At 43.9% G+C, this 25796-nt stretch overlaps 1 protein-coding gene across 5 annotated transcripts in view; it reads left to right on the forward strand.

Moving 5' to 3' along the window:
• Positions 1-25796, forward strand: part of Frmpd3 (FERM and PDZ domain containing 3) — a 163427-nt gene that overhangs the window by 121040 nt on the left and 16591 nt on the right. For all 5 annotated transcript variants that reach the window (XM_045140662.1, XM_045140658.1, XM_045140659.1 and 2 more), the window contains 5 exons: positions 618-754; positions 1082-1208; positions 3686-3775; positions 5797-5976; positions 20077-20221. In XM_045140662.1, coding sequence (XP_044996597.1) covers positions 618-754; positions 1082-1208; positions 3686-3775; positions 5797-5976; positions 20077-20221 — 679 coding nt within the window. The remainder of the gene's footprint in view (positions 1-617; positions 755-1081; positions 1209-3685; positions 3776-5796; positions 5977-20076; positions 20222-25796) is intronic.

Raw genomic sequence — 25796 nt, forward strand, 5'->3', positions numbered from 1 at the left:
CTATTATTACCAAGGTAGATATAATTGACAGCCTGGAACTGTGACCCTCAGAGTTTGGGGATTATCATATACTTGGTCATCAACTCCAGGGGAGCCCCTCTAGGACAGCATAGGGGAGATTGACTCATCAATGTTTTTGCTCCTCAGGCCCCAAGAAACAGAATTTCTGCCCCATTCCTGCAATCTATCTCTCACCCTATGCTTCTAGGCCAGATCACTATGGAAAGTCCCTCCCATGTCTTTCTTTCTTTGTTCTCATCTGAACTAGTAGAAGAGCCTGGTATAACTGGGGATTGCATACACTTCCACCCCTAAAAGGTAGGAGAAATAGTAGAAAGAAAGGGAATGATTCCATTGCTCACTTGTACAATGAACTGGACTTTCTGCCCACTTGTTCTATTGCCATTGGGTAGCCTGCCATTGAGAAGGTCTAGTATCTGCTAGGTGAATGAAGCAGTGTCTCTGTGACCCAAGCCTCCCCTATTTTCTCTTTCCTTTGATCTATCTTGCCTTGCTGAGACCATGATTCTTTGTTGGGATATGACGGGGTAGCTGGAGGTGGGGGAAGGAAGGAACGACTCCTTTAACTGATGGATTTGGACTGCCCTCTCTCACAGAGTCGGAATGATGTTATCCGAGAACGCTTTGGAATGGACCCCAAGCCTGAAATGCTTTTGGGGCTTGCTGCCCTCCACATCTATATCACTGTCTCAGCCACTCGGCCTAGTCAGAAGATCTCACTCAAGAATGTGGAGTGAGTTGTGTGGGGCCCTTCTTGAGGGAACAAATAGCTGTGTAGGAAGAAGAGGGAGAAGGTATAATGGTTGGACCTATGGCATGCTTTTCAGACAGTATCCATGCCATGGGGGTGAGAATTTGAGTTCCCCACACCTATACCACAATGTCCTAGAACTACAGTTTCTACTGGAGACCTGTGGTCAATGTTCTTCTGTCCCCACTCCTTTCTCTTTTCCCAGTCTTTATTCTTCCTTTGCCTCACAGAGTCAGTCAGTCTTACCATCTTTCCCTCTTGGCCCCACTTTGTCTTCTGGCTAATCTCTTGTTTTTCTTCTGTTTTTAGGAAGGAGTGGGGCCTGGAACCCTTTCTTCCCCCCTCCCTTCTACAGGGCATCAAAGAGAAGAACCTTCGGAAGTCTCTTTCTCAACAACTGAAGGCTCACCAAACACATCCTTCTAGTGGCACCAAGGTACCCAGAGGAGGCCATTGAGAACGAGGTGTAGACACTGGAGGCCTTAGGGGCCCCTGGGTGGTGTTCTGGGTATCCCCACTTTTCTTTCTGACTCAGGTTCACATCCAGCTTTGCCAGGTATGGGGTAGTTATGGAGAAACATTTGCCTCAAGCCCAAGCCTCTGTGACATAGCTCAGTATCATACCACTGAGTGAGTTCTTGATCCTCAAAACAGAGGCAAAATGTCATTATCCAGGCCTCTCATCCAATTATTCAGAGCTGACTTAACACTTGTCCTGTGGAAAGCATTGATGTTTTCTATGGAGATGACTGCTCTGTTCCTCACTAGCTTTTCTAATTTATCAGTCCTGGCATAAAGTATTCTCTAAGATAAAAACCCAACCAGGATGTGTGTGTGTGTGTGTGTGTGTGTGTGTGTGTGTGCACGCACCAACAGGCAGAGGTGTGAGGACTGGGGCCACTGCTGTGCTGTCCTCAGAGTTCTAGGACACACCTATCTCGGCCTTTGAGGGGCCCCTTCTCCCACCTGCCCTATCCCTGTTGGCCCTTCTTAGATTGCTAAGACCATCTGCCTGTGGTTTCTTCTCAAGAGGCAAGAGGGTGGTGAAAGGTATGCAGATGTAGACATTGGGACACAATTGCCCCCATATATTCCACTCATTCCAGATTCCTTGCATTACTAACTAGCTTCCCTTTTAAGATAAAAATTTCCTCAGAGAACTAAGCCATTCCCACCTTGCTTCACATGTTTAAGCAGATAGTTTTCTTCTCAGTTGAGAGCACCAGTGCCCACTACCATCTCCACAGCTAAGGTTTGTGATTGATTGATTGATTGATTTTGAGCACCTCAGTGTTCCATGGAAGAAGGCCTGGTCTTAGCCTTTGAGTCAGGCATGGTCAAGTGGAGAAATGCAACTGTTAGCCCTAACACAGATCAGTAGGCATGATTACTCTGGAAGCATGCAGAAGGGACAGATGCCAAGCCCAGGTTGGAGGAGGAGGAAATGATATACTTGATGAACGAGCTGAGTCTCGAAAGATAGACAAGTTTGTCTAGATGAATTACTGGGGGTAGTACTAGAAGGAAGACTTTCATAGGCCAGGAGATCCCTCTCTGAAGAAGCTTCACAACATGCAAGGGACTTGGCAGTAGGTTGAGGGTGGAGACAGGAGAAGAGTCTGGGGAGGTTGACAGGAGACAGCACATGGAGGGCTTTGTCTACCCTGGAAAAGGGTTGTACTTCATCCTTTAAGCAGCAGGGAGCCATGGAGGGGTTGAAACAACAAACTGATGCTATTAATTAAAGTTACTGTTTTAGGATGTTACCTCAAACAATTGGTGAAGGCAAATGAGGGAAAGGAGCACCAGTATCAAAGGCAGCCTGTCATCACGATTCCAGAGGAAATGTCAAGGCAATTACTGTAGAGCAAGAAAAGAGATGTGGGCTGGAGAGATGGCTTAGTGGTTAAGCGCTTGCCTGTGAAGCCAAAGGACCCCGGTTCGAGGCTCGGTTCCCCAGGTCCCACGTTAGCCAGATGCACAAGGGGGCGCACGCGTCTGGAGTTCGTTTGCAGAGGCTGGAAGCCCTGGCGCGCCCATTCTCTCTCTCTCCCTCTATCTGTCTTTCTCTCTGTGTCTGTCGCTCTCAAATAAATAAATAAAAAATTAACAACTACAACAAAAAAAAGAAGTATTACAAGATACAAACACATGAAAAGGAGAATCTAGGAATTTGTGTATGGAGATTACAATAAATAAATAAAATTTTTAAAAAAAGAAAAGAGATGTGAATAGGTTAGAGATGGAGTTGGGGGATGGAATAAACATGATTTGATGACTGATGACTCTCAGATGAGAGGATGAAGGAGTCTAGTGTCCCTCACACTTCTGGTTCACTTGCTCCTGAAATACTGATAAAAACCTGGAAATCACTGAATGGAACCCAGACTACAAATGGCAGTGTGTAGGTAGCCCTAACAATATGAAGATCTCAGAAGAGATGCATAGATTGGGTGAATGTTGGAGTTGGTGGGAGGGGAAGTGATAGAATTAATGAAACAGTAAAATGTGTCAGTTAGTTTCTTTAAGAGTGTGGACTAGAAGATCTGAGCAACGCTTACGAAGGTGAGCTGCTCTAGGTGAGAGCCATCAAAACTGGGATGCTATCACACAGGAACTAATAGGAGCCTTCATGCCCCACTGGGGATTTGATAGCAAAGCGGAGGGCCTCCAGGGTGGCAGGGGCCAGGGAGAGGGGATGGAAGAGTATAACCTGTTATATATCAAATAAAACGTTTTTTTAAAAGAGTAAAATATGAAAGCAACTTTCACTTTGGGGAAAAAAAAACTGTAACATTCCTGTGAAATAGTTTGATGACAGGTACCCCTCCTAGGAAGGGGAGATGCTGCTTAGAAAACATGGGTTTGCTTTTCCTGCATATTTTCATATTTGGGGATGTGTTGTTTCCACAGGGCTCTGCAATTCAGGCAAAGCTCCAATACCTTCGAATTCTGAATGAACTTCCGACCTTCACCGGTGTTTTGTTCAACACTGTGGGCCTGGTTAGTGGGACACTGGGGAAGGAAAAGGTTGGGGGGCACCCCTTCCATGGAGAGGCAAATACAGTTGGCTGTCATATTCAAGTGCTCCACATAGATTCAACCAACTGTGAATTGAAAATATGCAAAGGAAAATATGTTGGTGCTGAATGTGTATAGACCTTCCTTATCATTATTCCCTAGACACAACAGTATAACAACTATTTACATAGCATTTACATTGTATTAGGTATTGTAAGTAATCTCAAGGTAATTTCAAGCATACAGAATGTGAGACATGGTGTTGCATGTGTGTAATCCAGCACTCTGAGGCTGAGGAAGAAGGACCATGAGTTTGAGGTTGAGGCCAACATGAGCTACCTAACAAGACCTTATCTTAAATAAAAATACATGAGAGAAATGTGTAAGTGAATGATATGCAAATACTATGTCATTTTATATAAGGGACTAGTACATCCTTAGATTTTAACATCTGCAGGGGGTTCCTGGAGCCAAATTTCCCTGGACAATGAAAGCCCAACTGCATTTGTTTTCAGTATCTGTTCATAACCCTTTTGTATCTCCCTTCCTCTAGTCCAGGGGTTAGCCACCTTTCTTTTTTAAGTGCCAGGTAGCAAATATGTTTTTGTCTTTTGTAAGTGGGCCAACCAGGTCTTTGTGGCATCTATTCAGCCTTGGTGTCTTCACATGAAAACAATGCTACATGTATTAACAAATGGGTGCTGCTGTGTGCAGCAACTATTTAAGGACACAGAATTTTGAATTTCACATAATTTTCATGTGATAAAAATTATGGTGTGTTTGGCTTCTTTCCAACCCTCAAAAAATATAAAAACTGTTCATAGTTCTTGAGCCTTACAAAAGCAGGTGATAGGCCATATTTGGCCCATATGTTATAGCTTGCAAACCTGTGTTCCATTTCATTGCCTTTACACGTTACATACTCCCACAGTCCTCTACCCGAGGTTTCCTAAGGTCCCATACTGCCCTCTGCCGCCCTGCACCTGCACTGCAGCAGCAATCTCTGAGGAAAAACCCAGCAGACCTGGCCCCTAAGAATGGACTCCTGGCTAGTTGACCCTCATGAAAGGAAATGCAAACCATCTTGCTGATTAGCTTCAGGAGGCTGTCATGCTCTGGGGAGCACATTGTCATACTAGCATGGCACATTGGAGGGAATCCTCTTAAGAAAGCACATAAGAGGTTCCTCTGGTGAAGCTAATAGTAGCACAAGGTTCAGGCTTGATGGTTCCTAGAAGTTTGTCAGATCCACTTAAGGGAATTAAATCTGTCAGATCTAGACACAGCCTTTTGCATGCTGGGATTTGCGAAAACTGAAAGCTCCTTGTCCCCTTCCTTTACCCACATATACCTTCAAAGCTGTCTTCCATCCATGCACCATTGCTGCAATTCCTATTAGCTCTTCTTTTGAGTTAAGACTGCTGGAATGCCTATTAAGATCTCCTTTGAAAAGAAGCCTCCATTAAGCACCCAATCAACCCCTAACACTTTAGGCAAAGCTATTTTGTCACTTTAGTTTTGGTAATGGGTAGGAAGTGCAAATTCTAATGGTGTTTGGGTGGGGAGGGTAAAAGCCAAACAACACTACATGGTCAGTCACAACACTGGTTTGGAGCCTTGAACGGCCTGCAGCAACTTTGGAAATCCATGGGACTTGGTAGAGGAAGGTGCTCTAAAGGCACTAGGAAGAACAGATGTCACCTACTTTACCATTTGGCTGGAGCCAGCCCTGCTGCTGCCCACATAATGTCCTGGTGCAACTAAAATGTTGATTTAGACTAAGAATCTGGGGCCCTAACTTGGAACCAAGGAGTTCCAGATCATTTTACCCTTCAAGGTTGCCCCCTTGGTCTAGCACTGAGTCCCAGAATTTCTATCCCCTCACCACATGCCCCAGCAGAAACAAAGCAATATGTGTTTTCTATTTCCTATTGTCTCCTCTCCCCGGATGAACTCTTCACTTCTTCCTGGGAATGCTCCTACGTGCCATACTTGGGTACCAGGATGAGAAGCAGTCAGCTACCACTCTCCTGGTAGGACCCCGTCACGGCATCAGCCATGTTATTGACCTCAAAACCAACCTTACCACTGTGCTGTCCGAGTTCAGCAAGATCAGCAAGATCCAGCTGTTCCGGGAGAACCAGGGTGTGGCCCGAGTGGAGACCAGCATCATGGATGCCAAGGTGAGTCTGGCTTTGAGTGTCTTTTCCTGCCAGGAATATAAGCCCTTGGGAACAGACAAAGGAAGTTGGAGCCTGTGAAGTGAAGCTCAGAGATCCAGAAGTGATCTGGATCAGCACCTTTAGTGTCATCTTTGCCATCTGGGACTTTGGCACTAAGAGAGGCTAGGAAGTATCAGGTAATCCCAGTACCTGGAGACTGAGGCAATATTATCACTGCCTACATAATGAGTTCAAGGCCAACTTGGGCTACATAGTGAGACACTAACTCAAAAATTAAAATGTAGAAAATCAAAATCATATAGCTGAGTGTAGTAATAATGTGGCAGGAAAATCAGAATTTCAAGGCCTGATCTACAACGGGCAACCTTATCTCAAAATATTTCTTTAAAAGGGCTGGAGAGAAACTGGGCATGGTGGCACATGCCTTTAATCCCAGCACTTGGGAGGCAGAGGTAGGAGGATCACCATGAGTTCAAGGCTACCCTGAGACTCCATAGTGAATTCCAGGTCAGCCTGAGCTAGAGTGAGGCCCTACCTCAAAAAACCAAAAAAAGAAATAAAATAAAATAAAAAAGGCTGGAGAGAAGGCTTAGCAGTTAAGCGCTTGCCTGTGTAAACCTAAGGACCCTGGTTTGAGGCTCGATTCCCCAGGACCCACGTTAACCAGATGCACAAGGGGGCGCATGCATCTGGAGTTCGTTTGCAGTGGCTGGAGGCCCTAGTGCACCCATTCCCTCTCTCTATCTGCCTCTTTCTCTCTGCCTGTCGCTCTGAAATAAATAAATAAAAATGAACAATTTTTTTTTAATATTTCTTTTAAAAAAATGTCTGATGATGTAGCCCAGTGATAGATCACTTGTCTGGCATGGGCAAGACCAGGGGTTCCATTCCTACCACTACAAAAAGAAAAAGAAAAATCATATTCACACAGAAACTTTAGGGATAAATGAAGCAGCCTTAGAGACTCTGGTCACCTTAGGCCCCACTTTCTGCCTTAGAGGCTGAAGAATAAATGACCTGGCCCATCTCTGGCTATTCCACCACTCCACAAGCACTCTGGTCAGAGAACACCAACTTTGAGTCATAGAAGTGCAGGTATGTATGCATGTGGATAGAAGCAAGAGGGCATGCGGAGTAGGGGAACAAGCAGTGTCTCATCCTACTTACTTCCCAGAGTCAAGCTCCTCTAGAAATTCAGGACCCTTCCCATAGATCAGCTCCTGAAGACTGGTAAGCAGCTGTTTTTGCCTGTGCAAAGACTGGCAGCATGGGTCAGCTGCCCCCTGCAGGCCTTTCCTGTTGGAATGCAGTGAGGGGGAAGGGTGGGGGCAGGCCTGCCTGCCACCTGGCAGAGGGCTCAGAGGAGGTACAGCTTTCCCTTCTTAAACTTCTCCGAGTTCATGCCTGCTACTGTGGCTGGATCAGCTCTAGAAGTAAGCAGACTGCTCTTCACTCAGGAAGCCTTTAGTGTCATCTTTGCCATCTGGGACTTTGGCACTAAGAGAGGCTAGGAAGTATCAGGTAATCCCAGTACCTGACCAGGAGGTCATGTTGTTAGTAAATTAACAGATAGAGTACTGTCTCTAAAAGAGAAAATTATTTACTTTATATTTTTGTATTTGTGAAACTCAGAAAGCCTTGATATGTTAATTTTTCCACCTGATTCACAGGATTCCCTTTGGTTTGGGAACCTGCCTGGTGCTGATGTTTAGTTGGTTTGTGGCCACTTCCTCAACCAAAGGTTGCTGCCCTCCTCAGATGTTGTTGGGTAAAAAGCTAAATGATCCTGTAAGAGAGGAGGAAAGACCAAGTATGCAGGGAAGATGTGACTTCTTGAGAAATAAAAGGGGTTCAAAGGAGAGAAAATAGCTTTTTAACTGAGTTGTCTTCTATGTCCTGTGAGTGACTTTCCACACTGACGTTGCAACAGAATTTCCATGAGATATTTTCGTATTTCACTTTTTCACACATGTATATAATATATTTTGATCGTATTCCCCCCAGTTACCCTCTCTTACCCCTCCTCCTCCCACCAACACCCTTCTTCATCCCCATTAATCTCCATCCTATTTTCATGCTTTGCTTTAGTTTAGTTTAGTTTTGTTGACCCACTGAGTTAAATTAGGATTGCTTACATGATCATGGATGGGAGGTTATTTACTGAAGAATGTATGACTTATCTGTGGCTATACCACTGAAGAAAATGGCTTTGCCTTTCCCAGCAACTATCAGCTGCCACCTCTAGGTCTTATGTACCCTTCCTCCATCCACTATGAAAAATTGACAGGCTTAGTCTTGTGCAGGAAGGCACTGCGCCCTGCTCTGAGAAATGATGGTATTATTAGTCAGAAGTGCTACCTGGGCATCAGGATTAATTTAATACTTCAGTTTCCCAAGCGATTTTATAGTACAACCAGTTTGAGTACACATAGATTTAAGATCTATATGACCAGAAGTTGGAGAGGGAATAGGCCAGGCTTCCTGAGTGAAGAGCAGTCTGCTTACTTCTAGAGCTGATCCAGCCACAGTAGCAGGCATGAACTCCGGAGAAGCTGCCCTTTTATTGGGAAGGCCAGACTCACAAAGGCACATGACCTGCCTTTACAACATTATATCAGAACACGTATAGAACTCTAGGGTCATACGAGGTTCAAATCCCCGTTCTTAAGCTGTCTCACCCTCTTTATACCCTATTTTCTTCAAGTGTAAATTTAGAGCCCCTATTTCAACAGGTTGTGGTCAAAATTAACTGAGAAACTATAGAAACATTGTTTTAGCACACTACCTGGCACCTAGTCAGCACTCAACAAATTAGAACTGATTTTTTTTTTCAAAAGCAAAAAAAAAAAAAAATGGGGGGTGCCTGAGGAGATGCTCAGAGGTTAAAGGTGGTTGCTTGCAAAGCCTAATGACCTGGATTCAATTCCCCAGCACCAACATAAAGCCAGATAAACAAATTGGTGGGTGCCTGCATCCGGAGTTTGTTTGCGGTAGCAACAGGCCCTGGCATATCTATTCCCCCCCCCCCTCTCTCTCTCTCTCTCAAATAAGAAAATAAAATACTTTTAAAAAAGCAAAATATCGGGCTGGAGAGATGGCTTACCAGTTAAGCGCTTGCCTGTGAAGCCTAACGACCCCGGTTCGAAGCTTGACTCCCCAGGACCCATGTTAGCCAGATGCACAAGGGAGCGCACGCGTCTGGAATTCGTTTGCAGTGGCTGGAGGCCCTGGCATGCCCATTCTCTCTCCTTCTATCTGCCACTTTCTCTGTCTGTCACTCTCAAATAAATAAATAAAAATATTTTTTTAAAGCAAAAGATCCGTTAAAATTTTAAAAAAGGCTGAGCATGGTGGCTTATGCCTGCAATCCTAGAATTTGAGAGTCTACAGTAAAAGGATTGCTATGAGTTTTATGTCAGCCTGGGTTACAGAGTAAAACCCTGTCTCAAAAACAAAACAAAAAAAGCCAGGCATGGTGGTGTACACCTGTAATCTGAGCACTTAGGAAGTAGAGGTAGGAGAATCACTGTGAGTTTGAGGCCATCCTGAGACTAGATAGTGAATTCCAGGTCAGCCTGGGCTAGAGTGAGACCCTACCTTGAAAAAAAAAAAAGGAAAGAAAAAGCTACATGAAGTAGATGTTTTAAACAAATGTGGTATGGAACATGAAGTGAAAGAATAGGAAGTAGTTAACCAGAACTAGCTTCCCAACAGAGGGTGTTTTAAGCTGGAAAGGCATGAATTAGCAGAGAGAAGTGGGATATTTTCAAAGGCAAGGAGCAAGCACAGAAATAAGCAAATCATATGTGCAGGTCAATAAGCATAGTTGCTTGGTTGGCGAGAAAAAGACCTAGAGACAAGACTGGAGAGATTAGGGGTGGGCAGAACAAGTTGGCTAAAAGCTTCCCAGGCCAATTTGGGAAATTCAGATTCAATGTGGTTGACTAGTGGGCATCCATTGTAGGTCCTTGAGCCCAGAAGTACCAGAATGGAAGCTGATTTGGAACAGAATGCAAGACAAGTAAAGCAAGGCAAGTGTGAAGCCAGGGAGACAAGGAGAGGACTGTAATACCAGTCTGGGACAAGGTTCTGATCACAAGGGATAGCAGTGATAAGGACAAAAAGGGAGGTATAAAACATGAGATTCATGAGATGGGAATGTGTATCCACACCAACTCCTGTGCAGCACATACAAGGCATATATTTTATTTTCCCAACTCCTAATGCCTATTTCATATATCTTAAGTGCACAGAAGAACAGTGAACAGCGCTCCACCAGATCACAAGTGCATGGTGAGGTGAGAGTACATTATGGGGTAAGACGCAGATGGTATTGGTGTGTGGATGATGGAACTAGAAGGTTGTGCTTTAGGAGTAAAATGCAGCCAAGGGCTAAGTAGAGATATGACTGCTCAAAGTGTAATGAAGTGATTGATGGTTCAGGTATACTCCAGTGGATGCAACTGAAACAATGCAAATGACCCATTTTACATCAGAATTGTGCTTTATAATAAAGTTTACTGTGTACAGTAGGCATAATAATGCCTTTTCCCAAAAGATGTCCATGCCCTAATCTTCAGAATGTGTGAATATGCTATGCCACAAGGGAAGGGAATTAAGACTCTGAGCGCAGTTACACTTACTAATCAACTGACCTTAAAAGATGAAAGTGTTTGTGGATTGTCCAAATGGGATCAATGTAATCATCAAGATCCTCATGCAGAGAAGCTAAAGAGAAGCAGAAAGATGTGATAAGAGGACCCAGCCAGCTTTGCTGGCTTTAACTGTGGAGAAACGGGCCAAGAACCAAAGAGTGTTGGTGGGCTCCAGAGCTAGCGAAGGCAAAGAAATGGATTCTACCCTGGAGCCACCCAGAATGGCACCAAAATCCTACATCTGATTGTTTTTATATTTTCATTAATATGTATAGCATATAAACCATGATGATTCCTTCTCTCCACCCCCATTCTTCCTCTTTCAAATCCACATTCCATTGAATCCCTTCTTCTTTCCAATTAGCCTTTCTTCTATATCGATGTCATCATCTTTTCCTCCTCTTATGCAGGTCTTCTGTAGGTAGTAACAGGCAATGTGAGATCATGAATATCAAGGCCAGTTTGTGTCTGTAATATTGCATTGTAAGCAGTCCTACCCTTTCTTTGACTTGCTTTCTTTCCACCACCTCTACTGCAATGGACCCTGAGCCTTGGGGGGTGTGATAGAGATATCTCAGTGCTAAATACTCCACTGTCACTTCTTCTCAGCACTATGGTGACTTGTGAGTCATTCGAGTGGTTACCACCATCTGAAAAGAGACAAAAGTGAGAATAGCATTAATATATGGGTATAAACATAAACAAGTGCTTAGAGGGCTGGAGAGATGGCTCATTGTTTAAGACACTTGCCTGCAAAGCCTAATGACCTGGGTTTGATTCCCCGGTACCCACATAAAGGCAGCTGCACAAATTGGCACATGCATTGGAGTTCTTTTGCAGTGGCTCTGGTGCAGCCATTCTCTCTCTCTCTCTCTCTCTCTCTCTCTCTCTCTCTCTCTCTCTCTCTCTCTCTCTCTCTCTCCCCTTGCAAATCAATAAGTATTATTTTAAAAATAAGTGCTTAGAGGGCAGTTTGTGGGCATAATATATGAATTTAGTCAGACAACAGCAGGTGTTAGTCCCCTAGGGCTCATGACCTCCCCAACTATAGTGTTTTGACTAGGTTTACAGTACCAGACACACAATTCCTCCTGTGGAGTGGGCCTCCAGGCCAATTAGAGAGCAGTTGGTTTACCCCATAAGAGACATGCCACTACTGTATCCCACTTGTATCAGACTTGATCCCTAGGACTGTAAGAAAACAGATGTGTATATTTAAACTACAAAGTTTGGGGTTATTTCTTATAGCATCAACAAGAAATTAGCATACCATGAAATTACTTCAGGTAGAAAGTAAAAGTACTTATATACTACATTCAAAATAGCATAATAGCATTTGATGGATAAACATACTGTTCCTACTAAGCTTTAGTCACATAAAAGCAGATGGACCTGTCATCAGCATTGTCTGCCATATGTATTACCAGTTTTAAGTCCATTCCCTATGGAATGGACACAGCCGCGTTTACCTTTTTTTTTTTTTTTCTGATGACGAATTGGCATGCAAGATGGATGATGACAACATACTGACAGCTTGAAAGCAATCATGGTTGGACTATGCTTACCAGAAAATTTGGCAGATGCTACTAGTCAGAATTGAAATAACTGGTTGCAGCTGGGCTTAGTGGCACATGTTTGTAATCTCAGCATGTGTGAGTCTGAGGCAAGAGGATCAGGAGTCCAACAGTCTGGGCTATGTAGGGAGACACTACCTCAAAAACAAAGAGAAAGGAAAGGAGAGAGTGAGAAGAGGAAAGAATAGGAAAGAAAAAAGAACTGGGCTGGAGAGATGGCTTAGCGGTTAAGCGCTTGCCTGTGAAGTCTAAGGACCCCGGTTCAAGGCTTAATTTCCCAGGACTCACGTTAGCCAGATGCACAAGGGGGTGCATGCGTCTGGAGTGCATTTGCAGTGGCTGGAGGCCCTGGCACGCCCATTCTCTCTCTCTGTCTCTATCTGCCTCTCTCTTTCTCTGTCACTCTCAAATAAATAAATAAAAGTGAACAAAAAAGAAAAGAAAAGAACTGGTTGCAAGATACTGAGGAGATGGTTCAGTGGGTGAAAGTGTTTGGTGCGCAAGCATGATAACCTGAGTTGAGATTCTCAGAACCCACATAAAACCAGGCTCAGTAGTAGTCTGTAATCGCAGTGCACTTACAGCAAGAAGGGAGGTGGAGATAGGAAAATCCTTGGAAGCTCATGAGCCAGCTCCCCTGGCATTCCCAGCAGTGAACAAGGGACCCTCTGCCTCAAATAACAGGGAAAATGAGGACAAACATTGGAGGTTGTGGAGGTCTCTGCCCTCCACACATGTGTGCACCCACATGAACACACACAGACATGCAAAGTTTTTTTTTTTAATATATCAACAAAGTTGGAAAGAAGGGATTCTGGGGTGGGGGACTTTGGAAAGGGGATAGGGATTGTAGGAGGGATTATGATCATGACATGTCTGTATTTATGGAGGTTGTCAATAAAAGTTTTAAAAAGCCGGATGTGGTGGTACACACCTTTAATCCAAGCACTTGGGAGGCAGAGGTGGGAGTATCGCCATGAGTTCAAGGCTGCCCTGAGACTACATAGTGAATTTCAGGTCATCCTGGGCTAGAGCAAGACCCTACCTCAAAAAAAAAAAAAAGAGTTTAAGGAATATATTGATGAGGCTGGAGAAATGGCTTACCTATTAAAGGCACTCACTTGCAGCACATACTGGGTTCAATTCCCAGTATCCATGTAAAGCCAGATGCACAAAGTGCCACAGGCATCTGGAGTTAATTTGCAGCAGCAAGAGGCACTCCCATGCTTTCTCTCTCTCTCTTTCTCTCTCTTTCATAAATAAATAAATAAATATTTTTAATATACTGATCAGTATACCACTACATATGGATCATTCAATGTCAGTGATCTGAATTTCCTTAGCAGGGAACATGAAAGTTAGAAACCAAAACTTGGCCCAGTTCCTCCTAGATATAATACTCTGGCCTGAGAATATTCTGGAAGCGTATAGTAAAACATATTATTCATTTGAAGCAGTTCTCAGCCCTGGCTGCACATCAGAATCATGTGTAAATATTTCTTGTTGTTAGACAGGGTTTCACATAGCCCAGGCCATTATCTAACTCCCTATGTAGCCAAAGATGACTGTGAACTCCTGATCCTTCTCCTACTATCTTCCAAGTACTCGAATTCTAGCCATATGCCACCATACTTAGCTCATGTGTGAAGATGTGGATGTTCCTGCTGTTCCTTCCAAACTGTTTAAATTAGCATTTCTTAGCATGGACATGGGGATATATAGGTTTCTATAGCCTCTCAAGTGAGCCTAATATGCACCTGGTTTGAGAATTCCTGCCTTAAGTCATGTTTTGCCTCATCCCCACGTGGACTAGCTAGACCCAGTTAGCCTTTCCCAGTGCTATGGAGGCAAGAATGCAAATGTGCTGGTCCCCTGGGAATCAAAGACCTCCATCTTGTACCCTTACCTCTCCAGGCCATGGCTTCAGTCCTTTCCTGCTGTCAGAGATGCTAGAGTGAGCAGAAGCTACTCAAGGGCACCCCAGGAAGGCAGTGTGACTGGAGCGTGACAAATCCCTGCTGTACCTTTTCCTGAATGTCTCATGCCTCAAACTCCATCCTCTATCTCATTTTCCACTTGAAGATGGCCTGGGCATATTTAGTTACAGTTTTTACTTAACTTGCTTGCTCCTAGTGCAGTGAACATGTGGTAGTGTTCAAATATCTTTCTCCAAGAGACAGCAGTCTGGGATAGATGCCACTGGGCCATTACCATACCCCATTACTATAGAAGCACATAAGGGGTGAGGGAAGAAACCATCAAAGGACTGTCCCAAGGGATCACTTGTGGCCCATTGTGTCTCCCATTTTCATGTTTGAGCTTTATTGCTCTAGTGTTTTCTGTAGGGACAAGCATTACATTAGCCATCATGGTCATTAAAATCCGATTCAAAGTAAATTGTTGTTTTTGAATGTTTCTAAGAAACCTATTACAGTTAAAAAAAAGAAAGAAAGAAAAGAAAAGAAAAGAAAAGAAAGAAACCTATTACAACCTCTGCTTGCCTGCCTTTGATTTGATTTTTACCTTTGATAGCAAAAAAATGTGTCTGTGTTCCTTTTTACAAGGCACATTTGACCCATGTTAGGACCCTATTGGGCACCTGGGAATGCTGAAGATTGGTTACTGGTGTGTGTGGCCTTCTCTGTGCACAGGATTTTTCCTCCATACTGTTTTATTGCTGACACCAGACTATATCAGGAGTAAGAGGAAACTGGAGTGCAATTAGACAGTTAAGCCAGTCAGCCAGTCAGTCACTCAGCCTCCAGTTAGTAATTCTGTCCATTAGCCAGCCAACCAGCCATCCAGGTAGCTAAACAGTAACAATGGGAGGCTCAAGTGAGTCAGACTGCTCTGCAGCCAGCCAACCCATCAGTGTGCCAATATATCAATCAGCCACTCAGCCTGGGCATTGGGCAATTGGTCTGGTAGTCTATTTGACAGCTAATGCCATTTCCTCAAAGAAGCTTCTTCCACCTTCTGAAACCAAATGCCATATATGCACAACAGACTCTTCCAGGATGGTCTATGTTTTGATAGCTCTGTAATTTCCCTTCACAATGTTTATCAAACCTTGTAGTTGTAGTCATTTGTGAGATTATTTAGCATATATGTCTTGTTGCCTATTAGTCTATAAACTCCACGAGGACAGGAACCAGGTTGGCTTGTTCTGGAATGAATGACTGTAGCTCTCAGTTGGTCATGCTCTTCAGGGGTCATCTAACCAGTGTGTCACAGCTTGTCAGATGGACAAGGCAGGACACAGGATAGTTTCACCCATAAGGGGCGGTACAGGTATGGAGATGTGAAAAAGTATAATAAAGCCAGGTGTGGTGGTGCACTCCTTTAATCCCAGCACTTGGGAGGCAGAGGTAGGGGGATCGCCGTGAATTTGAGGCCACTCTGAGATTAGAGTTAATTCCAGGTCAGCTGGAGCTAAAATGAGACCCTACCTTGAAAAACCAAAACAAAAAGAGTTTGATAAACTAAATGATATACCACTGCCTGAGCATAATGTGAGGGGACGCAGTGATAGGAGGAGGGATAGATGGTTAGAGGTGTAGGTAGGATCCAGAGATCCTTAGTTTACTTTGTCCCAGGTTCTTCCATATCATGAGAAAACATCATAATTGAGCGATTATGATCAGAGTACATTGTGCACATGTATATAGGTTGTCAATAAAAACTAAAAAGAAAAGAGAAAATAAAATGTCACAAAACATACCCACAGGAGGTGTACACACACACACACACACACACACACACACAGACATCAGTCATTTTAGGGCCAGAGGAAACAAGACCCAGAAAGTGAGAGGCCCCAGATCTTAGCACACAGACATACCTTGAAAAATGTAGCACGATGTGGAAGACAATGAGAGTCTAAAATAAACCACAGCAGTAGGGATGACCATGATGTTTTTGAATGCTCTGGAGGCAAGTGTAGTACATTTTGAGCTCTCACTGTGAAGGCAGCAACCCATCCACACTCAAACTGTGTGCTCTTCTGTTATCAGTAGCAGAGCATGAGGTGAAAAGGGATATCTGGATCCCCCTGCATAATTTCACTTCATGTTTTCCATGATTTTTTTTTTTTTTTTTTGCTTGAAAAGACAATGTTGTAATCATCTCTTTCCTGAACTGGTGTAGGCACCTCCTGACTAGGCAGAGATGTATCTCATGCCCTCTTCATTCTTCTAAATTGCTGAGGATATAGCTCAATGGGAGAGCACCTATTTATTTACACTAAAGCCCTGAATCCAATTCCCAATACCAAGAAAAAAATTAGAAACCCTAATTCTTCTAGATTTTTTTTTTTGTGACCCTTGAAACTGAACCTAAGACTTTGTATATGCTAGGCAAGCATTCTACTACTGAACCATATCCCGACTTTGAAACAGGGTTTCATGTAGCTCAAGCTGGCCTCTAATTCCCTACGTAACTCAGAATGACCTTGAACTCTTGATGTTCCTAATGTTACCTCCAAAATGCTGGGATTATAGTATGCCACCTGGTTTAGCTTTCCTTCAGCTAAGAAGATCTGGTCTGAAAATTCCAAAAAGCCACCCACAGACCTATAGCTCCCTCTACAGCCTGTCTTTGGTAGTCCTTATCTGGAGTCTACTACCCTACTCCATGGAAAAAGTTTCTCTGCATAACTGATTTCAGTGTAATCCAATTTATTGGAGTGATACTTTTAAAATTATAGTGCTGAGTGGGGGCTGGAGAGATGTCTCAGTGGTTAAAGGTGCTTGCTCGCAAAGCCTGACCACCTGGGTTTGATTCCCCAGTACCCACATAAAGCCACATGCACAAAGTGGTGCACACATCTGTAGTAGTTTGTTTGCAATAGCCTGAAGCTCTGGCACGCCCAATCTCATTCATTCTCTCTCTCTTTTTTTTTTTTTTTTTTTTTTTTTTTTTTGGTTTTTCGAGGTAGGGTCTCACTCTGGTCCAGGCTGACCAGGAATTCACTATGGAGTCTCAGGGTGGCCTCGAACTCATGGCAATCCTCCTACCTCTGCCTCCCGAGTGCTGGGATTAAAGGCGTGCGCCACCACGCCCGGCTTGCATTCATTCTCTCTTTCTCTGTTTCTCTATCTTGTCTCTCCCTCTCCTGCCAAATAAATAAATAAAATATTTTTTAAAAATTATAATGCCAGCCGGGCGTGGTGGCGCACGCCTTTAATCCCAGCACTCGGGAGGCAGAGGTAGGAGGATTGCCATGAGTTCGAGGCCACCCTGAGACTCCATAGTGAATTCCTGGTCAGCCTGGGCTAGAGTGAGACCCTACCTTGAAAAACCAAAAAAAAAAAAAAATTATAATGCCAATGGGGAGCATTTTTATTGCTGAGTTTCTGAAACAGTTAAGCAGTTCACTCCAGCTTTAATCAACAGAATGTATGCTAGTTTTTGCCAAAGTGGGTTAAGAACAATAATATTCTGGAAATGAGGGTGTAGCTCAACAGTAGAGTGTTTGTCCAGTATGTACTAGGCTCTGAGTTCCATCTATGGCACTGAAAAAAAATAGCATAAGTGACAACCCTGTTGTCATGAGACTTTCTGTAAAAGTAGATCCTTGTGGTCAAATAAATTTGTAATACTAAAATCCTCCTTGACGTTTCATAGTGTATATTAATGTACTAAAGAGTCTGAAAATTCCTATAGTAAAGCTATTTCCCTAGCTTTGTTTAACCTAGCCTCTTAAACAGTTGACCAAAGTGCTCTTCTAAGAAGTACCAAGGACCGCTCCCTCCGCAAAGACTGACTGAGGCCTCTTGATCCCCACAATGAATACCAATAACCTCACAGAAGAAAACCCTCAGCAGAATTGGGGTGAGGGTATAAGAATACAACCTTTTTATTTAAAAAATAATAAATAGGGCTGGGTAGGTAGCTTGGCAGTTAAGGCCCTTGTCTGAAAAGCCTAATGGCCCAAGTTTGATTCCCAATACCCATGTAGGGTCAGATGCACAAAGTGGCATATGTATCTGGAGTTCATTTGCAGTGGCATTGTGCCCTGGCACACACACACTCTCTCTCTCTCTCTCTCTCTCTCTCTCTCTGCTTGCAAATAAATAAATACTTTATTTTTTAAAAGATATCAATAAATTGCTGGGTGTGGTGACACACTCCTTTATTCCCAGCACTCAGGAGGCAGAGGTAGAAGGATCACTGTGAGTTTGAGGCCAGCCTGAGACTACATAGTGAATTCCAGGGCTGGAGATATAGCTCAATGGAAGAGAAAGTTGGCTAGCATTCAATAGGCCCTGGGTTCCATCTCGCACACTGAAAAAACAAACAAACAAACAAAACATAGTGAATTCCAGGTCAGCCTGGGCTACAGTGAGATCCCATCTTGAAAAAAACAAACAAACAAACGAATCAATAAATAATCCTGGTATGGTTATGCAAAACTTTTTTTGTTTGTTTTTGTTTTTGCTTTTCTAGGTAGGGTTTCACTCTAGCCCAGGCTGACTTGGAATTCACTATGTAGTCTCTGCTTCCGAATGCTGGGATTGAAGGTGTGCACCACCACACCCGGCTTGGTGATGCACATCTTTAATCCCAGCACTCACTCAGGAGGCAAAGATAGAAGGATTGCTGTGAGTTTGAGGCCAGCCTGGGACTACAGAGTGAGTTCCAGGTCAGCCTAGGCCAAAGTAAGACCCTACCTTGAAAAACCAAACATAAAATTATATGTATAGTACCAATGAGCCAGGCATGGACAATTGGGAGGCTAAGGCAGGAATATTGTTATTAGTTTGAGAGCAGTCTGGACTACATAGTGAATTCCAAGTCAACCTAGACTACAAGTGACAGCATGCCTCATAACAACAAGAAGTACCAATGAGGATGAGCATAGTGGTTCACACCTATGGTCAGCACTCAGGAAGCAGAGGCAGGCAGATCTATCAGTTCAAGGCCAGCCTGGGCTACATATTGAGAGCCTGTTTCAATAATAACAAAAAATTAGAAAGTACCAGTGAGGGCTGTAGAGATGGCTTAGCAGTTAAGGTGCATGGCTACAAAGTCTAAGGACCCAGGTTCGATTTTCCAGGTCCCACATAAGCCAGATGTGCATGGTTGCACATGCATTTGGAGTTTGTTTGTAGTGGCTAGAGGCCCTGACACACCCATTCTCTCCATCTCAATATCTCTCTCTCTCTCTCTCTCTCTCTCTCTCTTCCTCTCTGTCTCTAATAAATAAAAATAAATCTTTAAAAATATATTTTTAAAATGTACAATGAACTTTTCCAGGCCACTTCAAGAAATATTGGAAAGAAAAATAAGGAAATGTAGGAAAGAGAGGGGAGAACAGAAAGTTCTGAGTAGGGCATCAGGCTTTCCAGAAAGGCTTTTTTTCCTAAAGGTAGTTAGGACTTGATTCCACAGTGTTTTCTGTATCCAGAGAGCTGTCTGGGAACTGTCAGGGCATATGGAGAAGAGGAAAAGCTAGTTCTTGCGGCCATGGTGCTTACAGTCAAGGATATTCCAGGCCATTCTTCAGCCTCGCCTAGATTCCCAGCTTCACCCGCACTCTTCCAGCTGGCCCTCACATCTGCTGAGCTCTGACAAACACAAATACAGCCACACAGCAGTCACATGATGTTATATAATTTTTGTCTTTTTCAGTAAAGGTGATTCATTACATGTGCAAGTAAATGTTGATTTAATTTTGATACCTGGGCAAGAATTTACTACAAAGATATGGCCAAATCAGAAGAAACTATCAGGTCATGTGCCTCAGTTTGGGGTTCAGAGAGTATGGTTTCTATAATTATGCAAGGCTTCTTTTCTGTTACTATCCTCTAGAAATGCACCTGCAACCCACCGTCTCATGTCTTTTATGCTTCTAACCATCTCTTCCACAGCCTCTGGTGCTGTTGATGGAGTGGCCTGAAGCCACCAACTTTGCCTGCCTGATTGCGGGGTACTGCCGCCTCCTGCTGGATTCCAGGAAGATGGTCTTCTCCAGGCCTGCCAGCCAGCCTCTTCCACCTCCAATGATCAAGGCAGGTAGGGCTCAGCCTCGGTTTTTGGTGTGCATGAGGCCCCTTAGACCCTGAAGACATGAAGGGAGGAGATCCACTGCCTTAGTGCTCAAGCCCATGCCAACAGCACCTGGCTGATCGGTAGCCAGCACTGTAGAACACACCTCACTTGGCATACCCTGGTGCCAAGTGCAGCAGACCATCACATGTACCTGTTCCACAAAGGATACCTGTGAAAACACATTGTGACTGTGAGTCAGTGAATGGATGTAAGATAAAAATAGCAAACACAAAATAGAACCAATTGAAGAACTGCCTTGGCCAGACATTATTGCACATACTTCTAATTCCAGCGATGGAAGAGGTGAAGGTAGATGGATCACAAGTTCAAGGGCAGCCAGGGCTACATAACAAGACGCTTTCTAAAAAAAAATCACGTTGGATCTAAGGGAAAGCTTTAGAGGTACAGAGATCTAGAGGGGATTCTTTCTTATTCTGGTAGGATTGCAAATGTAAAATGTCAAAATGTAAAATTGTAAATTGTAAAAGTAGGATTGAAAATGAAAATGAAACCTTCCTTTTAGTTCATCGTACTGGGGATGACAGGAGTGTCTGAATTATGAGGTCATCAAAGACTGGGGGAAGAAAGACTAGTCAGGCCCAGATGGAGGCTAGAAGACAGGAAGGGATGCCCATAAAGAGCAAAGACCCAAAGCAAAAGGCCTCCTACTGAGGCAACTCAATGTAGCCTTCTCTGATCTGTCCTGATGATGGTGATACAAACAGAGGCCTTGGGAAAGACCTGTCCAGTCCAGGCACTGATGATCAAAGCAGAAGTGAGAGGAACAGAAAGTAGCTCAGAGAATCCAGTACTCTATGCTCACACTCACCTATGTACTGCAAGTGCCTCCAGCCCAAGCATCATGGACAAAGCTGAACCTTAGCACCCAGGACTTCACATGCCCTCGTTCCCCTTCAAGCCTTTCTTGGTTTATGGTGGGCACATCTGATAAACATTATGGTGTGTAGAAACATCCAGAGGGCTGAGTACTAATCCTTACATAGTATCTCCTCACCATGAACAAGTCTATCCAAAACAACATGGCAAGCCCGTATTAGTTTCATATCACTGTCCACAGCAATTAAAAACCAATTAATAGCTGGGCACGGTGGCTCACATGGCTCACATTTATAATCCCAGCGCTCAGTAGTAGGCCGAAGTAGACAGATCAGTTCTCAAGGCCAGCCTGGTCTAAATTCTAAATAGTGTGCTTGGGTCAGCCTGGGCTATAGAGTGAGACCCTGTCTCAAAAAATAAAAAGCAATTCATCAATACAAGTTTAGGAAAGCATAAGTCTGGTCAAAAAAAGGGAGTCTCATGTCATAGAAGCATATAACAGGGTTGGGATGGGAAGAAATGCAGAGTGAGGCAGTGCATGGCTCCAGGTGACGAGCTCTGAAGAGACAGCTGTATTTTGCAAACCTACAGATGGCCAAATGCTGGAAAGTCAGCATTAGCATTTTTTTATGTCACCTGTGGTCCTCCTGTGGCGTATCCCATCCAAGGAAACTACCTCTTACAGAGCAGGAGAGAGGAGGAGAAAAGGAAAAGAGAAAGCAAGGACCAGATAGAACAGTGAGATTTGTTTGGGGGTCCACTTTGAGAAAGTAGTACTTATAGCTCTATAGTTCCACTCTGTCTAGTAGAATGTTTCTGCCATCCCATCAGCACCCTAGCTAATGCTGGCAACAAGTAGTCTCCAAGTGAAGGACATGAGCTTCATGTGTCCCTGTAGCCCCACTGAATACCTGCATTGTTTCCTGTTGCATTTTTATTTTATTTTACTTATTTGACACAAAGAAACAGAGTGGGGAAGGGAGGGAGAGAATGGGCACACCAGGGCCTTCATCCACCATGAACTCTAGGTGCATGTGTGCTACCTTGTGCATCTGGCTTAGGTGGGACCTGGGGAATCAAACCTGAGTTCACAGACAAGTACCTTAACTACTAAGCCACCCTTCTCCCCTGCCCCCTGTTGCATTTTTAAAGACAGATCTACTTCATTGGATTCTCTTGGTACTGGGCCAGCCTCTCACATCCCCTCTCTAATTTCTGAAAGGCCTTTTTGTTGTTGATGTTGTTTTTGTTTTGTTTTGTTTTGTTTTGTTTTGTTTTGTTTTTTGAGGTAGTGAAAGGCCCAAGAATTCAGAAGCCCAGAAATACTATCACGCTCCAAAGGGAGCTTAAGCGGGCCCCTGCATACCTCAAACTCCAGGCTTTACTCTCTGTTGGAAGCAAGTAAAGAATCCCTCTTCTCATTATATCAGAGCCCGCTCCTAATATAAAACTAGGTAAAAAGGGCATGAGATAGCCCTCAAGGATGGGAAATGAGTAATGAAGTGAACCACTTATTTGGTTTCTGTAAATAGCCTGCACCATAAGCCTTAATAGCCTGCACCATAAACCTTAATAGCCCACACTGTAAGCCTTAGTAGCCCGCACCATAAGCTGTAGCAGCCTGCCTCAGACCACCAAGGTCATAGGAGACTGATACCACACTCTGCTACTCCCACCCAAGGACCTGCGCAAATGCTGACCACCAAGGTCATAAGAGACTGATTGGTCCACGAACAAATTAAACTAATTGGCTTAGAAACTATGGAGTGGCACAAACTGACTGGCTCGCACCCCGCGGGCTCCTGATATTAAAAAAATGATTGGTCTAATGCACAGGCTTTGTTAGAAACCCTATAAAAACTGTCCCGTTCCTGCATTCGGGGCTCTGCAGTCCTCTACCCCTGTGCGGTGTACGACTGTGGGCCCCAGCGCGCTTGGAATAAAATCCTCTTGCAGTTTGCATCAAGACCGCTTCTCATGAGTGATTTGGGGTGTCGCCATATCTGGGCAGAGCGTGGGGTCCCCATCTTGGGGTTCCTTCAGTAGGGTCTCACTATAGCCCAGGCTGACCTGGAATTCACTATGTAGTCTCAGGCTGGCCATGAGCTCACAGTGATCCTCCTACCTCTGACTCCCGTGTACTGGGATTAAAGGCATGTGCCACCACACCTGGCTCTGAAAGGCCTCTCCACCTGCAGAGTAATAGAGACTCAGGATACCCCAGTACATGATCTGTCTCCATACAGGAGCTGAATGGGCCATTGTTTATAGTGTTTCCCCTTAGGGTAGAATTAGTCAGCTCAAGAGCAGAAGCAAATAGAAAGCCTCCATTCCCCCTTCCTCTTCAGACCAGAGAGTTTGGGATCATCTCTACAGGGTTGTATAGATGCTGGATTGACAGTAGCCACTGAGTGCTCTTGCTGGGAAGTAATCCTACTGGCTCAGCTCAAGGTTAGCAAAATGCTAAGGGTTCTGTACACATCTTTTTTAGTGGCCCCTAGGAAGGAAGAGCAACAATGAAGAGACTTCAGCCTAAGTTATAATGGAGAAATTATCATATCCTGGTCTTTAGATCTTTAAGGGCCACCATTCAAAGCTGAGATCAGTTTTCTCCACCATTCCTCACTTCTATCCTAGAACAGAAGCCCCAATGTCAGCTGTGGTTCCTTAGCAAAGATTTGTAGGGAAGAGGCATCCAACCATACCTGGTAGTGCAGGCCTGTAATCTCAGCTTCTCAGGAGGCTGAGGTACAAAGATTGCAAATTCAAGGCCTGGCTGGGCTACATTGCTACAGAGGAAAGAGGTATCTTCTAAGCCTCAGCTGGACTTTTCCCTTGAGGGCCAAAGCTGCAGCCCACTCAGGGCCTGATCTCCCTGGAAAGGAGGAAAAGGTCTGGTCAGAGCTATATTCGTATCCCATAGCAGCTGCTCGCTGAGCTAGCCCAACTTAGTGCTCATTTTACCATGCCCAAAGGACTCTGATAAGCCAGGAACTAGAGAATGCATCACCTCTCACAAACCCAGAAAAACTAGACAATTGGATAGTAGTAGGGATAGAACCCCCTCCCTCTCAGTAGTTTTGCCAAAGCAAGAATTTCATTTATTCACAAAGCATGTTTCTCAATTACCTATCATGCCAGGTATTTGGGGTTACCACTGGGCCTAACAGTTATGTTCCTTAGGGTGCTTGCCTTCACATAGCTTACAGTCTTGGGGGAAAAATACAACCAAATAATTAAGGAACAGTGCCAATGTAGTAAGAATCTAGGCATTTATGTAGTGGAAATTCAGCAGTCATAACAAAACAGCACCTGTGTGTGAAGGCCAAAACCACTGAGGTGGCAAAAAATCCAGAGGCAGCTGCTACCTCTCCCTAGTCTCAAGCTCCCTGTATCTTGGGGGTAGCCCAGGAAAATGAGACCTTAGGGATCCAATTTGGAGGTGCAGTTGGAATAACTTAATGTTTTCTACCAGGGTTAGAAACAGTTTGCTATAGAAAAATGAATATTCTTGTTAATAATAAATATGTTTATATATCCTTACCAGTTTTCATGCCTGTATAACTCAGCCACCCTGTGTGTGATAGTGCATGTCTGTTATCTTAGCACCAGGCTGCTGATAGAAGAGGATTGCAAGTTCAAGGCCAGCCTGGATTAAAAAGTGAGACCCTACCTGCTTCCCTAAAAAGCAACATGCATTGAAAATTAGCTTGGACATAGCAGGCTTATATTTTATTGATTCTAAAAGACTATGATGTTCTTACAAGGCCTCTATGTCATTATAATGACCAACGTTCATTGGAGTACAGATTACACCAGAGCCAAGTACTAGAAAAGTAGCTTGAATCAATTTTGGGCTGACTGTAAATATACATGTACGAATATGAGAGTGTATGTGCATATAGAGGGAGATGTATACAAGCTGCCTACATTTTTTAGCATAACTCCACTCAGTTCAGTGCCTTGTGTTTGCTAGCATTTTTTGAGTCAATCCTGTGAGTGGTTGAGTGTAGACAGATAAACTGGTATACCTCCACCCCCTGCTTGGAGAAAGCTAATGAGCAATGTACAGATTTGCAATGTGAAATGCATGTCCAGCCATCAGGCCAAAGCACCTGGCTTCACTGACCTGAAGGAAATTCACACTTCTCCAGGAACATTCTCTTCTTGAATCAAGAAGTCACGGTACCAATGATGGGCTGGCTGGGCATCACCTGGCCTTGAAAATCTAGTGCAGGGACACGTTTCCTTCCTACAAGGAGAAAAGCCACCTTTAGAACTCCAGCCTTTGGGCTGGAGAGATTTCCCAGTGGTTAAAGGCATTTGCTTGTAAAGCCTGATGGCCTGTATTTGATTATACAGTATCCACATAAAACCAGATATACAAAGTGGTGCATGTGTCTGGAGTTTGGAGTGGCAAGAAGCCCTGGTGCACCTATTTTTTTTTCTCTCTCTCTCCTAGCAAATAAGTAAATGAAATATTAAAAAAGAACTCCATGGCTGGAGAGATGGCTTAACATTTAAGGCACTTGCCTGCAAAGCCAAAGGACCCAGGTTTGATTCCCCAGGACCCACATAAGCCACACAAGGTAGCACATGCCTCTGGAATTCGTTTATAGTGACTGGAGGCCCTGATGTGCCCATTTTCTTTCTTTCTCTCTATAACAAATAAGTAATAAGTAAATAATTAAACAAACTCCAG

This window comes from Jaculus jaculus, chromosome X (assembly GCF_020740685.1).
Source record: "Jaculus jaculus isolate mJacJac1 chromosome X, mJacJac1.mat.Y.cur, whole genome shotgun sequence".
NCBI lineage: Eukaryota > Metazoa > Chordata > Mammalia > Rodentia > Dipodidae > Jaculus > Jaculus jaculus.